Below are 18181 nucleotides of genomic sequence, written 5' to 3'. Positions count from 1 at the left end.
CGGTCGGGATTAGCGGGACTGGGACCAGTACCTACCCTTGGCCCTCCTGGCCTACTGGTCGGCCGTGCAGGAGTCCACGTGGTGCACCCCGGCTCTGGTCATGCTGGGAAGGGAGTTGCGGACCCCGGTGGACCTCGTATTTGGACGTCCCCCAGGAGAGGAACTGTGCTCACCAGCAGGGCCGTACATCCAGCAACTCCAGGACTGCCTCAATGGGGTTCACCGGTTTGTAAAGGACCATCTCGAAGGGGCTGGCATGCAGCAGAAGCGGGCGTACGACGTCTGGAGTCGGGGACGGGACTTTGAACCAGGGGCACTTGTGTGGGTGCACTGCCATAAAAGGAAGAAAGGGAGGAGCCCCAAGCTGGATAGCCACTGGGAGGGACCATGTAAGGTGTTGGCACAGTTTTCTGACGTGGTGTACCAGGTCCAGCTGCGACACAGAGGGCGGCGGGTCGCGCTTCACCGGGACTGGCTGGCGCCCTACCGACCAGGGGTAAGCACCGACCCAGAAGAGGGAGGGACGGGGCCAGAGGAGCCTCACGAAGGCTGGTGGACGCATTGAGCCACATAGGGGCGCTGAACTGATACAGACACAGGGTCCCGCCGCGTCGGCTGGTCCCCGCTGTAGGATGACCCCGTGAAAGAAGGGTCCGGGAGGAGAGGACGGTTCAGGCGGGGGCGGGGGGGGGCAGCTGCCGTTCACAGCGGCAGAGAAGGAGCCCCAGAGAGGTAAGAGCAGGGGTAGAAAATTCCCAAAATCTTAACATGCCCGGTCGGGCATGTAGCTCTAAATTTGACATGCCCAACACAAAATTTTACACGCCCAAGTCTGAAACTGAAAAACACTTTTCTGCTGCTGGTGATTCCACACCGATAGAGGACTTCTGGACTGCATGTCCTACTGTGTGTCATTGTCAACAGTGTGTCTAGTGCCAACAGTCTCAAACATCCAATGTTACACTGCTGCATCCTCTTAGTTGCCATTTTTTTCATCAAATAAGCATACATCAAGTGCTTAGTTGGGCCGGGGCTTGCCGGGGCTTAGCCCCGGAACCTCTGGGCATGCAGAGTCATATTCCCGGTACCTCTAGTTAAAAATCTCATAAAATGCTTTCTTTTTAAATTCTCAACACAGTTGTATCAAGTCTGCAAGTTCTTGCATGCGCGCTAAAGAGAGACCGCTGCCACTTTGTAGCCTGAACGATACAAGCAACTTCTTACACTACTAGATTGTTTGATTAAATGAGTAGTACACAACAAAATATGAAAGCTGAACATTAATTTCAACAAAGAACAACGACAACTTTTTAATGAAAAAAATATATTGTAGCCGAGTTCAATAGGAACATTAGCCTGCTATATTATATTAAACCAAAACAATAAAAAATAACAAAAATCTGGTTCTCTCTTGCCTTTTTCAATTAATATAATTTAATTAATATTTAAGATTAATATTTCTGTAAAACAAACAAGACAATCTCCAGCATTTAATTTTTTTGTAGATATTGTAATGACCTCGAGAGGTGGTGGGAATCTCGGAGGACCCCCGTGATGGACAGGTGGCAAGGACGCTGATTGGGCGGACGGGAAAGGCTGACAATAGGTCTCCTCCAACCGGATCTGAGAAGCGAGAGGGGGCAGGCCAGCATATAAGAGCGGCGGGAATGACGCGAGGAGGGGGAGAGAGAGACGACAGCCGAACTGATAGAAGTGAGGAGATAATAAGAGAGCGAGAGAACCACCCACCATTACTACTGTCAGCCGTGAGACAGGCCCCGACTACAACTGTGCGATTACCACCCCACCCCCCACCCCCCCGGGAACCTTGCTGAGGGAAGTGAGAGGAAAAGAGGAAGAGAATGGACAACCTGTCGGGACAAGAGAGCGACTGACAGAGGGAAGGAGTCAGACTGGAGTCCAAGTAACGAGCCCGAGGAGCTCCAGCTGCGGTGCAGCGTGTGTGCGCGCGTGTCTTGACCCTTTTCCCCCCAATACGTCTGCCTACCCTGTGCTCTTTCACCCCTCTATCCTTTTTTTCTAAATAAATATGGGCTGACCTCATCCGTTCACTACAATCACTGCCTCTGTCTGTCCATAAGGCCAGAATCCAAAAACATTACAATATGTTAGGAAAAAAAATATATTGTTTTGCAAGTTTAAGTGTAAAATAAAAAGTACTGTAAGGCATTGTTAAAGAGGTGTCTTTCTATTCAAATCCTTTAAATTCATCATCACTGTCAATACTATCATCAGAAACAAAGTCAGTATGAGTCTCTTCTGACACAGACTTGGTTTGAGTGGGTGCAGTGTGTCCTTGAAGGTGTCTAGTTCCCTTGGCTGAAAAGATCCAATGCTCAATATAAGAATCTGGGTTAAAGTCCTCAAGGCTTGGGCCACCACAATAGATTTTAAGAATGCTACCCTTGTTTTCTTCTGTTGACGACTGTAAGTCACCCTGGATAAGGGCGTCTGCTAAGAAATAAATAATCATAATAAATAATAATCAAATCTTTCAGTGTTACTGTACACCTCACAGGTTTCTGAAGATCACAGTTGAGATTTTCTGTGGAAAAAGCTCCTGATAATTTAATGGAGTTGCCATTAGCATCAGTGTACATCTTAGTTTCCCTGTTGCAACTTGCATTAAAAGAGTTCATGCTTACACCACCATTCTCTGCCAGATCAAGCAATGTTTCTTTGAGGAGATCTAGATCCATCATAATATCAGACAAGAGGTAACTGTGCCTTTGAATCTTTAAAGACAAGCTTGTAACCGTGGTTAAGAAGTCTTGCATTGCATACAGGAATTGTACAAACCTAACCAATTTCATTGTCTGGAGAAGTTTCTTTGCCTTTGCAGCTTCATCTGTATTTCTGCTGCTGCTCAAGTGTTCCAAGTGAAGAATTGTAGAAACAAGATTGGTTTTTAATGCAGTTACAGCTCCTAATTTTGATGAAACCCATCTAACTGACTTAATGTCACCATACCTTGCCACTTCTGCATTTAAAGTTTCACACGCTTCACGAAGCTCTCATCTTTTCTTTGGAGAAAAGTAGTATAATTTGAATAAGTCTTTCATACTTTTTTCACATTCTGCAAGGTAACTGAACTCTTTCATTGAATCTAAAATACTAAGCTCCAGTTTGTGATTAAGGCATTTTACTTTGAAGCTGAGTAGCAACTCCTGATCTAACCCCCCATCATGACTGCAGCACCATCAAAGTTACAACATACTAAATGAGGCTCATTGCTTGTGTCTGTCACTTTTTCTAATGAAAGGTCTACCTTTTCTAAGCTACAGTTAATAGCTTGAAGAATACCATTAGCGTTTGCATGTTTAAGATCCTGCAAATCAACTAGTTTTGTGACTGGTACATTACCATCTGCATATCTCAGAAAAATTGATTCTTCCTCAACAACTGCCTTGTTAGTAGAAGAGTCAGCTAAAACACATCTTGCCTTATTTACCTCCTCTTTTAAATCAATCTGCATTTTGTGTGCAATGCATTCTACAAATTGTGTACCTGCTTTCTTGACAAATATTTACTTCCTATATCTACTTCATTCTTTTTTCTGAGCTCATACAAGCTCATAATCAGAAAGAGGCTTGGCTTTCTTTAGGCATGCATAGGCAGTGTTAAAGAGACGTCTCATCTTTTTACACTGATTTTCTGACATAGTCAGAATACCCCTGCCAATCGGCATGTCTTTTACTACAGTTCCTACTGACTATTCACATATTGTACACTCTTTGTGTCGTCTGCTGTCATTGTGCTTTCTAACAGTTTCAATTTGAAAGTTACTCGTGCCTGCAAATAACGGACTAGTTTTATCTGCCGACTCTGGGTACTTTCTACACACAACACAGAACATTCTCTGGCTTTTATTTTCTCCATCACTATCACTGCTTTCTTTTTCACCACCAGGTACGCCATTGAAGGTATTTTTCCAATGCACCTCAAAAGTGCGCCTGCGTTTATTTGTCATATATTTTGTCATAGTCTTTTCGGCTGTGAGCTGTATCGGTCACATTAGGTATTTCACTCGACCCGCCTGCAGAACTACTGTCTGTCCCTCTTTTGAACCCATATAGCAACAGGCTATTCATAATTTCTTCTTTTCTCTTACTGTATGTCCATTCCTTTCACAGTGTGATCAGGGCCCTCAGCTGAAAGATAAGTAGACAAGCAGTCAACACATGCAAACACGGTGACGCATTCCAGTAAAACAAATATCACGATCTACAATTTAAAAACAGGAGTTCCTATAAATGTGGCTTACCTTTACTTTGATTATTTTTTTTTTTACAAAGCAGTTTTAACGTCCGCTTCAGGCATTCTGCAAAATGATATGGCTACAAACTCCCGCCTGCACCAAACCTAGTGGAACAACCAATCACAGCTCGGTCTTCAGTGTAGAACCCACCCCCACAAGCACAGACCTAGTGAACAACTAAACACAACTCAGTGTTCAATGTAGAACTCGCCCCCACATGCTTTGTCAATCAAGACAAGATGCAAGTATAAAGTCTGTACTACTGTTTAAAAAAAAAAAAAAAATTTGGAAGCTGCAGGTTGCCCCATGTGCTTTGGAACATTACAGTTCAATAGTCCAGACCTAATTTTTGGTAGTCCCAGGCGTCTGGACTACCGATTTGTCCACCCCTGGGTTAGGTTGGCAAATTTTGCCTGAAGTATATTTAAGTGTTTCAAATAATAGAATACCGCAGTGTTCCAAATTTGAAGCCAGTATCCATGAATAGAAAATTGATTTATATTGCATATCAGTTTCAACCACAATATGCTGTAGAAGGTCAGTGGTCAAGGTTAAAAGAATATTCCCCCCACAGTTTTTATACAAACTAAAATCTATTTCTTGATCATTTATCAAACTGCATAATCCACATTAACGCCAGCAGAAGCCTGCCAGCAACTTTTCTATACACTCCTTCCGTTCCCTGCTACAGATGTTTAGAATGCCCCCACAACTTCTGCTCGCACACACACCTTTCTGAAACATCAGAAGTCTCTACAGGTGTACAAATTTCTGATGCCATTGCAAGTGTCAGTGTCACTGGTATAGGATAAGTTTTATTTTTTCTGAGTGCGTTTTGAATGAAAATTTTTCAAATAATAAAGTTGAGATTTTGGATATCGTAAGGCAGAGGTGTCCAAGAGCCATGCCGACAACCAGGAGCCAAAAAATCACGAACTGAATAAAGGTAGTTTACTTAAACTAAAAAGTAGAAAAAAATAAAAAGAAACTAAGACATTGCTTTACTGTTTTTGTGCTAAACATAGTTTGGTTGCATTTTTACCTTCTACTAAAGACAAACAATCATTGACTCCATCTCTAAAACCAGAAGAGCCTCAGTTTGGCACTCAAGAGCCATCCACTGGACAGCCCTGTCGTAAGAAAAGGACAGCATACAGTATAGGTCATTGTAATTTTCATATATCTGGTTTGCATACGTACGTAAGTAAAACTTCCACAATCATTTTTTTAAATATGTGCAGAAACATGCACTGCTTCAGAATGAATTATCAGTCTTGACATAGCTAAGGCTGCCAAACATGCAGGTTGTTAAGTCTTAGTATTCCTCCGTAGAAAACAGTGTCAACCAATTACACAAGGAGGAAGCAGGGACAGGTGTGTCAACGTTGAAAAGTTCTGTTTTGTGCGGTGCACACGATGTGAAAGATCGTCTTTGTCAACACCATCTGCTCCGTACCAATATCTAAATCCATTACTATGTGACATTCATCTCCACAAAGGCCCAGGTATTGAAACAGAAATTGTACCAGTTGGCACAATGCAGTAGATGTTCCCCATGATTTTGTAGTTGTGGACCACTGTCTTCCACCAAGCCCTAAGCCTAACAGTAACCCTAATCCAACTATTCCTACTGTACCTACCAGTATTCTCAGAGATTCAGATTTGCAATGCACATTAAAAGTAAAGATGTTGCGTTATCAGCTTGAAGCATTACTTCATTATCACCATGAAGCATGACCTTATTAGATACCAGAAGCTAAGCAGGAAGTAGTGTTGGTTGTTGGTGGATCAGTAAGGGTGTTCTTTGAGCTCAGCCACTGCCCCAGAATTTTAGTGTGCGGTTAAAGGTGCTATCCTCCAAGGAGACATTAAACTAAGATCCAGCCGACTCTCATGGCACTTTTTTTTTTAAAGAAGAGCAGGGTTATTAGCCCCAGGCTAGATTAATACAGTCCAATAGAACTCTGGAATGACTAGCCTATATTTAAAACATTACTTTGCTTTGATGTTTTGACTAGGCTCAGAATTAATCATCTGTCAAATCAAAGAACTTCAGACCTTGGGCAACCAACAGGAATGTTATGCAATCAGATATCTCTCTTCAATCAGAGTGGGAGTTATAATGCAAGTTAGCTGTACTCATATGTTTTTCATTTACTGAAAAACAAACGACTAAAGATGTAACGATTTTTTTTCTGGCCCACAAATCAAATATTAAAATTCCTTCAAGCAAGAAGATATAAGCTATTATTTGATTTCAAAACAAGTCAATCTAGTAGTTAATTCATGCCATAACCCATTACAAACATATTTTTGTGTGGTAATATATTCTGACCCACATCATTATTTTATATATTCTATGTTTCTTAAACCTGGTTGCCTTTACCTTCTTTCTTAATCAGTTTTTGTTTGGCCGAGACAGCCTGTCGCAGAAAAACATTTCCCATATGCATAATATATCCCAGCTGAAGACCTCACGTGATGAGCATTTAACAACCTTGCACTTGTGAAGTGTGTTCTTCTGTAAATCTGGAAGATATTGATTTTTTTTTCAGCTGCATTCAGCATTGGTTCTGGTGTATTAATGATAGAAGAGTGTATTAAAGAATAAATCAGTATGGAATTGTACTATAAGTAATCCAAAAAGAAGCACCCAATACCAAACTGCATCCCAGATTTCATTTCTTCAAGCAATCACACTAACACAGGAAACACCGGAGATCAAATACCTTTGGATTCAATATCTCCCATGCCATATCTGGCTCTTAAGTTTCCAACAAAAGGCTCTCAGGACTGCAGGGATTTCCCATATACAGCTATGGCAAAAAGTTTTGTATCATGTAGAATTTTAGGATGGGTCTTTTCCACCCAGACTGTCTGTTCTAATTGTTGTCCTCCCCTCCCACTACAACCAGGTTAACTGTCAGACCAGCTTGAGCACACAGTCCGTAGAACAGGTAATAGGCAAAGACAGTGTTACACATGTTTTTTTCCTCAAAGTTTTAAGATTTAAGAAAAAAAACAGAATCTAACTTAAAAAACAATGAAATGTAACTCATAGCAGGTATATAGTATTACTTTATTGTGGACACAAGTTAGGTTTTTGGACTCCGCATAGACACATGAAGCTGAAGGAATGTCCAAACTTTGATTGTTGATAATATACATACATACATACATACATACATACATACATACATACATACATACATACATACATAAATAAGGCAAAAAAATATTATTATTATTATTATTATTATTATTATTATTATTATTATTATTTATTTGAACAGCAATAGTGACCACCAAAAAGCATCAGGAAACAAGTTAGCCCAAGGGCAACAAAATAAATAAAACATCATTTAGCCCTGCTGGCCCACCTAGAGAGCAGCTTGACATAATTTTGGACAGCATTAAGTGTAACGAATACTAATTTCCCCAGTCTGAATAATGAATAGCATTATTCTAATATCACCAGAAGGTTGTTTATTTCTGTTGTCAATAATGTTTTACGGGCGCCATAATAAAGTGAATGGTCCAAATGAAAAGAAAGAAGATAGATACAGAGGGGTGGGGATTGAAGATACAAATCCATTATAAGTCTAATATTTTAAAATAAAATATAAATAAATTGGTAGCGTTTTTTGTTTTTTTTTGTTTTTTTTTAAGTGCAGTACGTATGTAATAGTACGTACATATTATATAACCAAGGTATATTGTATCTGGTTAACATGAAATATAATTTCAGAGTAATTGTTGGGGGGTGATCACAAAACGAAACTTTCAAGAATTCTAGTCGGTGGTGTAGAACATTGCGTTACATAAAAATGTTACAATAATACATTTTTTATTATCATTTTAGGAGCCTTGAAGAAAACAAAACATTCTAAAGAAAAACAAAGAGGTGCACTTAAAATGTAATCAATAAGACGCCCATGTTTTGCAGTTACTACACCTCATTTTGCATATAAACATCGCAAGCTGACTTGTGATTGTGAGGTACATTCTTTCTTACTTTGAATCCGGTCTAAGATCCGGTCTTTTTCATCAGTTTTTTGTCTTATTGGTGCCGCCTACTGGCCACCAATGGACAACCATGGTAAATTTCACCTGAAACGCGTTAGGCAGGTAAAGAAAGTGAACACAGAAAAGAAATGCATATGACTTTCATTAAAAACGATCAACATTGCATTTACAATGGAAATTATATACCAAACATGTCTGGAATGCCTTAAGAATAAAACTGGTAATATCAAGCTAAAACAAGTTCGTCAGAAACATCTGGTTTGAATAATGTGTGAGTATTTTACTTCTAACTATTTACTATGCTGCACAGTCTACTCAGGCATGGGTCTGGCCGCCTGGGATTTTATTTATTTTTGTGAAGGTCACTTGTGTTTCAATCTTCCTTAGATAGTACCACACATGTAGCCCTAACTTTTTTTTTTTAAAGGACGGGGCAAAGGAACAACACAGTACTGTACCGTCACTGAATAGCCTAATAATGTTTCACCTGCATACGCAGTGTATATGCATAAGTGTACGTATTTCAGGGGTAACACAATCACATCCAATTAGATAATCCACAAAAAAGGAAAATCTAATTTACCAATATAATAAAAACCCCGCACACCCCACCCCGCCGCCGTCGCCCTCCTAATTTATGATAATCACAGACCACTCCAATATTAAGATAAACGATTTACTAATGAAAAGTGAAAAAGCATTCCGTTAAAACATTTGAAAGGATCAAGCATTTGATATCTGGCATTTGTTTATTTCCTTGGGGCTTAAGCAAAATATACGAGCTCATGCGCAAGCAAGACACATAGCAAGCATTCCTGTCAAAAAAAAAAAAAAAAACACCCGCAGTGGAAAGGGTGGTCTGGCACCAAATCCAAAAACAGTAAGGAATCTGTTACATGTTACACCCCAAAAGAAATGGAAACCCCACATGCTGCAAACAGCTTAACTCACTTTTTAATGAAATGGACTGCTCCAGGAAATGCATTGCTACTATAGGGAAGCTGTTTGGCACAGAGCTTCATGCACCGTACTGATTAGATTGTTTTAACACCTGGTTCATAACAGTTACAAAAACAAACCATACAGTATTTTTCAATTAATTCAACTTAGGCTCCAACCAAGTAATATAACTGACATTCACATAACTTTGAACATCTAGCTCCCATGCTAGGTCAGGATAATGTATTTATTTTGGTAACAACTTTTCAAAACACACACACACACACACACACACACACACACATTACATATATATATATATATATATATATATATATATATATATATATATATATATATATATATATATAGTCCATTCATCTTGTTGGAAAATTCTATCGCTTTTTTCGCACAAAATCACTATATATATATATATATATATATATATATATATATATATATATATATATATATATATATATATATATATATATATATATATATAATCATTTTGGGCTTTGGTTCGAAGCTTGTAATTAATGCATGAATAAAGATTAACATTTGCATTTAATGAAAAAAAAAAAGTGCTTTGTATGCATACCTTCACAAACCCCAACTTCATACTCCGTAATGGAATCACCGTTCAGTAGGGGTCTGATAACACACCGCAGACCCCGATCGCAAGTCCCGTACAGTCCGTAGACTCCCCCGCAGCTCTCGTTCTTCTGCTTGGCACAAACCGAACAGCAACCGCAGATACCCAAAACTACACTGCCCGGGCAGTTCTTGGGTTCCTCGCATTTCGATTCATCACACGGCAGACACACAAGGGCTCTGCTACTTTTTGCCATCAGGATCAGAAGTTGAGCGATTAGCATGCATTTCGCAGTAAGGTACATCATAGAAGCCATTTGTAATATGATCCAAGAAGGCAGCAACGACAAAGATAGAAATCAAATCGAAAACGATACGGTTCCAGCAAAGATAGTGTACGGTCTTATTTTTCTCGTTTCCTTAAACTTTTTGGATGTTAAGACAGTGTTGGTTAAAAACGATGGTTCTTTAACGCTGACCTCGATTTAAAACCACTATACCTCACTGTGCATGACTATGCAGCATACGACAAAGTTTCTTCCTAGTTTTTCTCCACTCCACGAAAAAAACTTTCCTTCTTTCTGCAGTCAGAAGTAGCTATCCGACTGCTTCAAAACCTCACAAATATCTTCCTGTTTAGCGCTCTCAAGCTCCGATCCTCACCAGTAATGCACAAATCTCAAGAAAAAAGAAAACATAAATCTTATAATTTTGTTTTGTAGTTACTTGACTGAACCTGCTAAAAGAAAAGCTTTGTCGTCACAAATCTCATCTGTCCCCGTCTTATGTTTATCGCTCTATGAAAACCCAGCACAAGGCGCTCCACTGCTTCACCCTCAGTTCATTCCTGTTGTGACCTCATACTAAACCCCTCCTAGTTTTCCATTAGCTTTGTCTCATTGGGCAGATGATTCCAGATATTGAACACGAAATGTTGGCACATGAGCAGGATATAAAATCAACAGTGCTCTTCTGAAACTGTGATAATTGCCGGTGTTGAGCTCAGAGAGATGAGAGCAACAAATGCCCGCAAGCTAAAGCTTTTCTATATGCTTTTACAGAGGCACATACTGTAAATGCATACTTTCTGAATACATAAACTCCGCTATTTGCCTTTTTTTTAAATCTGCAGTTCTCAATCTGTCTCTAAATCTGGAATAGCATGGCAACAACTGAGATGGCGTTGATGATTTAGGCTTGAGGGGAAAATATGTAGTTTATGCAGTATTTTATGTAGTTTATGCAGTATTTTATGATTATTTCGTTGACCACTTGGCAGCCCCCACCCCCCAATCAAAAATTATTTTCTGTCAAAAAGGTTTTTATTATCAGTAGTCCCTCGATAAACCGGACATATATATTAATACAGTAGTGAAATCAAATGAATACATGTAGGGCGCGCTTTCTTTTTACTTTAGCCTGCCGGTAACACAAAATAAATCATGCTGCTGCATTTTACACATTACTGTACTGTGTGAAAACAGTAAAAGTTTTTTTTTTTTTTTTTAATTAGAACTAAATGTAGTGCATTTTCTTTTTTTACTGTAGTCTATTTTGTACACAATTAACAGAAAACAGAACACACACTTTACAGAAATAATCGCTTTTAAATTTACATAGAAAATTTGACAGTATGCTTATTGCATTTTTTTTTTTAGATTTTCTTTTTTTGTAGTCTTTTCCTTCTGTTTTTGACATCCAGATTTGTGTTACTCGTATTTGCAATTTAATTTCTGTATGTGTTTGGGCCCCCCTCTCACTTCGGGGACCCAGGCGCTTGCCCGGGTTCTTGCCCGAGTACTGACGCTGGCCTGCCACTTGATCCCGTTTTTTTTGTTTGTTTTATATACTGCAACAAGCACAGCCGATCTGTTACCACTGCCTGAGCTAGAGGAAGCTCGGGATACTGCACGCCACCACTGAGGTACCTCCCGGGAGAATCCTGAGAGGAATATGCAAATAATGTAACGGCGCAAAGGACGCTGGGACTGTGGGGTTTGGGGGGGAAAAGGTTCATTGTTACTGTTATTTCGCTATTTATAATTGTTATTCGTTATTGTATTTATTGTCTTGTTATTGTGTATTTATTGGTTCTGTTGTTTACTTGTGTTTTGGAGTGAGCCACCCTAGGAGTTTGTACAGTGTGAATCTGTCGGAGGAGTGGCTAGCTGGAGCTTAGAGAACGTGTGCAGTGGTAGTCAAGTTCAGTATTTAACATTGGTGAAGGCACTAGTGAAGTAATTTAAGTCCCGTTGAAGGTGCGTAATAGCATTTGCGTTCCACAAAGTTTTCTGTGTCAATATTAACAACTGCCTAGTCTTTCAATGTACTGATGTAAAGGTGTAATCGTCTGCGTCACCCTCCATGATACTAGCGCGTCATGTTGTGTTTAATATGTAACCGAGAAGCGCAGGTGTTCTTATTTGGTAGTATCAATTTTAAGCGCACTGTATCCTCCGCGCAGACTATTTACATCTGGTTGTCCTGCGCCAAGCTAATAGGTGGTGCAGCGCTAAGCTGCCAATGATTTCCTTTAAGGAAATAACACTTGTGTAGCTTAGATTCACCTGATTGAGTATATCAATATCAAAGTATATTGCAGAAGTAACAGACACTTTGATTAACCAAATGACACAATACATTCACTGTCCTGTTACAGAGAGAGAGAGCAAGTAAGACGCAGCTTTACAACATATTAGGGTTTCCAAGTCATAGAATGTATCACCTGTACTCCTGTTCCAATAAAACTACCAAGCATGAACAAGGCTGCATTTAGAAACTGCAAACAATACCATTCATTAAATGTGCCATTAATATGTGACCACTAGTGTATCATTACCAATATTGTAGCAAACTTCCCTGGATCATATCACAACGCATATATCCTGTCAAGGCAGTATGAATCTGGAGCGTTCACTGACAGCTGGCTACTTGGTAAGTGAGACTTTGTTAAATTACCCAAAGATTAGTAGAACAATATAATAGCATAATAAATAATTGGTCTGTTTTTTTATTTCTGCTAGGTGACAGAGGTTACCCATTAAAACAATGACTGATGACTCCTATCCGTGAGCCTCAGAATGCAATCAGCTCCATACATGCACCAGAAATGTTGTTGAAAGAACCTTTGGTGTGTTAAAAATCATTTTACATATAGAGAATGTTTGTTTTGGTTTTTTTAGTTTTTTTTTTAAATACACACCGATACATGTGCCAAAATTATAACCGCCTGCGCCATGCTACACAATTTGGCCATTAAAAGAAATATGCCCATTGCAGAGGGCCTGGACCTGCGCATCCCATAGGAAATGTTGACCCGTGCAGCATTAATATCCAGTTTTTTTTTTTTTTTTTTTACTCACAGCGATAGTAATTTAGACATGCCCTGTGAGGATTAATATTATATTATACAAAGAATAAAATAACAAAAGTATTAGTATTCCAACTTTATTACACATTGATGCATAACAGAACATGTTGATTTCAAACAGTATAAAGTATTATTTTCACATTTCCAATTAAACATTCTCATAAATACAGTTGACATTAAATAACCAGCAGCCTATCAACCCTTAACAAAGTCTGTTGTCTTTATGAAATAAAAAAAAAAAAAAAAACATCACATATGTAAACTACATACCCAGTATTTTTCTCATTTTTCTTGGTCTACGACTCCTAGCAGACAAGCAACTAATACTGGCTTTAGCAGTATCTTTTTTCCTCAGTCGTTTACCACATGCATTTTCATTTATCATTTTGTTACGGGTGTCTAATTGACTTACAGGTAGTTTTCATCTTCATTTCTGTTGTAATCACTTACATGACTTGCAGTAATTGAGCAAGCTTCTTCCAATACATTAATATTGCCTGTGTCCATTTCACTACCAGTGGTCAGTTTGAGTAGATACAGGATTTACTTCTGACAGCATCTTTTGACATAGCTCATAGCAATAACAATTAGATTTTCAAAGGATTTTACAGCATTTGCTGTTCGATTCATTACTGTAACAGCTTTGTCAATGCAGCACTTTAATAATTGGTTATTTTCTCTTTGTAGCAATAACATCTCATTTTCAGTCACCGGCAGTGTATTTATTATTGCGAGGATTTCTGTGCTCGCACACATATTTGTGGTGTAAGTACGATGGAATAGCCTTATTTTCATTTCTCTGACCATTTTTCCCCCCTCCATGTTAGGTTCGCCATGGTCTTGCTCATCAGATGTGAAGACATTTGAATTCCTTGGTAGCGTTTCAGTCTGTTGCATGCAATGTTCTGCAGCATTTATGATCTCAAAAGTTACATCCACAGGTTCATCATGCTCCTGAATTTCATTAATTCTCTCTGCTTCTGCTGGTTGGGATTCACCTGTCAGATGAAAAGACAGATCTGAAAAGACAACGTTTATAAATTAAAATGCAATGGTCGATGGCTTATTACTGTGTATGTATTCACTGCTTCAAATGAATATAGGCTCAGTAGGATACATAATTGTAGGCTGCAGCACTCCTAAAAGTAGAACATAAAAAACATGCCAGTATATTGTACAGTATTGGGCAATTGAGCTCCATATTAGCCTGCATAAACATTATTGAAAAGATCAACTCAACACTTCACATTATATACATATGAGCAACTATCACAAGCAAGTATTTCAAACGGGTTGAGCGGTTCCATTTGAGGGTCATTGAGATTTTAATATGAATAAACTACTTACGTTTTACAGCATCAACCTGATCAGAAAGAGAGTCCTTTACACCCACACCATCCAATGCATATTTTTCTATGAGGTGGAGTACTTTAGCTCTGTCTCTTTAGGCGCTGGTCCTCCACCTGTTCCAGTCTTGTGTGCTTGAATCCAGGCTTGTTTTTCCTTTGTTCTTTTTTGATCTGTGCATTCTTTTTTTATTTGCTTTGTGTTTCCTTTCACAGATCACACTGCATTGATATTACCTCTTATTTTGTTCCATATTCTGTATTTTGCTGTTGCTCCAAGCCTCAAGCTTCATTCTCCAAACAGATCTTCTTTGTATTGTATGAATCCATCAACCAAAATGTCAATTTGTCGGTTTGTAAATTTTTCAATCCGTGCTCTTTCTTCTTTTGTTTAATTTTCCACTTTTTGTCATTTGTTCATCCATTGCTAAAACCAAAAAAAACACCTACTACGCACCTGAGCGCAAGCCTTATTTAAATAGGGTGGTTCATTACAAATTAGCTTAATTAATGCATGCATATATGGGTTACACCTGGCACAGGTTACAGCTGTGCTTTCCTGCACTACCAGGCCCGGAGGAAGGCAGTCATTAAAAATAATTATAGTGGGTGCAGCATTTGAGCACAAGAAAGGCTAGATTGCACACTATTTAAAATTAAACTGAGTTTCTTATTAATTTTGGTATGTATCACCCTTTCACAATGACATAGGGAGAACGTCAGTGAGATGAAATACTTGCTAGTATTTCAGTTGTGTTCTGTGTGTATGTTGTTGTTTTCTGTAGTTGTCAAGTTAGCTTCAATGAAAGTTGAAGAACAATGGTACCTGGTGCCGCTACTCTTTTCAGGTTCACCTTATTCATGACCTGAAGAATAACCTTGCCAACCAATCCTGAGTTCCTTTCAAGCAGAGATTGACAAGTGTATCAAATTGTGTGGTGCTTTTTTATGGAGTTGAGACCACCAAATGCATTGCACGACCTGAGCCCATTGCAAACACTTCAGAGGTGATGGGAGATTAATGAGTTGTCCTGCTGCGGCTCCTAGCTACCATTGCTTGTGCTTTTTAATTAGGTGTATGGAGACTAGATTGGGTTAAAGGGTTACTATGGAGCGCCATTTGTGCCAAAACTATCCGGCCGTTAGTTTGTCAATTCGTTTGTCAATTCGTGAATTGGTCAATTTGTCCATAAATTTGTCAATTCATACAGTAATTCATAAACGTATTTGTTAATTCATCTAATAATTCATTAATTAATTTGTCAATTCATTAATACGAAAGGCTGTACGGACCTGCAAATTTCCAATCAACCAGACAAACTTCCCAACAACCAGACAAACTTCCAACTGTCAATCTCGCACTGTGCCAAAAACACTGCAACATTTCTAGCCAGTGGGAGCACACATTAATATTTTAATCAACGAAAATCCTGCCTCACTCAAAACTGCTTCAGCCAATAATATTTAGAAGGGCATTTCAAAAGATATTCTATTTAACAAGATACTCGACTCCGCTGATGTTCAATGGAGACTTCCATCTCACTGCGCGCAAAGCACTGTGGTATATAGAGTTAGGCAAAAAAATTCTGTGGACAGTCAATGCAGGCATTCGAAATGTTGCTGGTTTTCGCCATGTTAAAAAGACGCATCAAACTTTTGAAGTAGATTTCACATTTGCCCAAGGCCTTTTGAAGAAAATGGCAACATTAGCAAATTATGACAATACATAGTTATTATGAAAAATGCTATGCTACTAAAAAGAATGCTACTAAAAGAATGTATATCGGTAGGACCGATGCAGCATCACCTCATAGTGGGGGTGGTGGAAAGGCTCCACATCCAGTTATTCTGGACCGGGACTGGCCACAGTATAAACAATTAATTAAAAATACAGTCCCGATTTTATTGGGCAGGGCTTCATAATGAAGTGTCGCAGTATGTAGCCACATGCCCAGACTGCCAGCGAGTAGCCCCGGGTCGAGTGTACCCCGCCCCTTTGGTCCCACTGCCAATCATTTCCACTCCCTTTGAACGCATTGCAATGGACATTGTAGGTCCTTTGCTACCTTCTGATTCCGGGTATACGCATATATTAGTAGTGGTAGATTATGCAACAATATGTGACAGAGAGCAAATGAATCCTAGTCAACAATCTCCCTCCCGACCTGTGAGGCAGAGAGTGACACAGGAATGAAATTTCAATCCTGTTCCATCCTGTCCTGTCAAAAATGTTCCTGTCCCATCATTTCCAATCATGTCCTTTCCTGTTCCGTCCTGTCCTGTAACTTTTTTTTTAATTCCTGTCCCATCAAAAAAAAATCCCGTCCCATCCCATCCCGTGATATACAGAGATCAACTATTTGGAGATATTTTTGTATTCATGTATAAAATTAGGGTTTACAGTGTTTTACATTTAACACTACCGGTATACTACTAGTAATTTGTTATTAGTTTTGGGTTTTTTTGAAAAAAAATACAGTGCAAGCACAGGGTCTTTATAAGCACAATGTGCAATATAATGATGTAATATATAAATTCGGTAATATAAAAACAACTGTTTAGAGTTTTGTGCGGCAGTTTCAGTTTCTAAATTGGTTACTAAGCAACCCGGCTCAGAGATTTTAGTATGTCAATGCCACAATAAACTGTCAGTGAAATACTGTATTAAGAACCATTAATTCATTAAAAAAAAACATGGTATTGAAATATATTTCATAAATGTTCAAGGAGTATTCATCATTTATTTATTTATTAAAAATCATAGTATTATACATACCTCTTCAACATAGCGCCATAGCTGGACCTCCAAAATAGTAGCTGCTATGGCCAAATGTAGCCATTGGCATCTCTTCATTATGATTAGGGGTAAAATTCATAAATAACGAAAATGTGCACATCCTTAATATACTGTACATATGTATATATAGAGATATGTTAAATACATGCCAGTAGCAGTCATCAGCGTTCAGTTATTCTGCTAGTATCAATATTGTTAACTAAAGGTCTGACATAACTATACAATTATGGGTAATATGAAATATTTTAAGTATCAATCTGTGCTAAATGTAAGGGTTTTTATTAACCATTCCGTGTTGCCAAGACGCTGATTCTCTGCAGACATCTGCTGTCCCACTGGTTCGTCCGCGTTGGTGTTGTCAGAGTCTCTCTCCGTTTGACCCGTCTGATTCGGAGACATACGGCTCGAATTGCTACGGGAGACAATCCCGGTTTTCTCTATGTCAGATCATAAGAGGTGTCTGAAACTGATAAAATAAGTCTCTCACTGTTACCGTCAGCCATACTGGCAGATGCAAGTAGCCTGCGGGTATCTCCCTCTGTGATGTCACAGTCTCCTGGCCCCAAACCAGAAAATGGAGATCGCCCTGTGTTTATTTCCGGGTATCATTTGATTAATTGTAGCGTGATTAAACATAACTTGGTAAAATTAATGTGACTATATGTTCAAATGAGACCTGTTAATATTATTTTTTATGTTTTTGGTAAAAGTAAAAAATCATAGGCTCTTTAATGACTTTAAGAAGCAAAGAGTTATATGTATTTTAAGGGTAACGGGTCACACTGTTAGTTAGCATGGGGAGTGAATGAGTGCGTGAATGCATGCTGCTG

General features: G+C 38.9%; 1 protein-coding gene across 2 annotated transcripts in view; it reads right to left on the bottom strand.

The window, feature by feature from the left end:
- Positions 1 to 10719, bottom strand: part of LOC117403084 (cysteine-rich motor neuron 1 protein-like) — a 287122-nt gene extending 276403 nt beyond the window's left edge. For both annotated transcript variants that reach the window (XM_034004989.3, XM_059024357.1), the window contains exon 1: positions 9846 to 10719. In XM_034004989.3, the coding sequence (XP_033860880.1) occupies positions 9846 to 10155 (310 nt within the window). In that variant the 5' untranslated portion in view covers positions 10156 to 10719. The remainder of the gene's footprint in view (positions 1 to 9845) is intronic.
- Positions 10720 to 18181: the final 7462 nt, after the last annotated feature.

The sequence above is a fragment of the Acipenser ruthenus genome, chromosome 5, assembly GCF_902713425.1.
Source record: "Acipenser ruthenus chromosome 5, fAciRut3.2 maternal haplotype, whole genome shotgun sequence".
In the NCBI taxonomy this organism is placed as follows: domain Eukaryota; kingdom Metazoa; phylum Chordata; class Actinopteri; order Acipenseriformes; family Acipenseridae; genus Acipenser; species Acipenser ruthenus.
The sequence above is the reverse complement of the archived record's forward strand: the minus strand, read 5'-3'. Positions and strand labels throughout refer to the sequence as shown.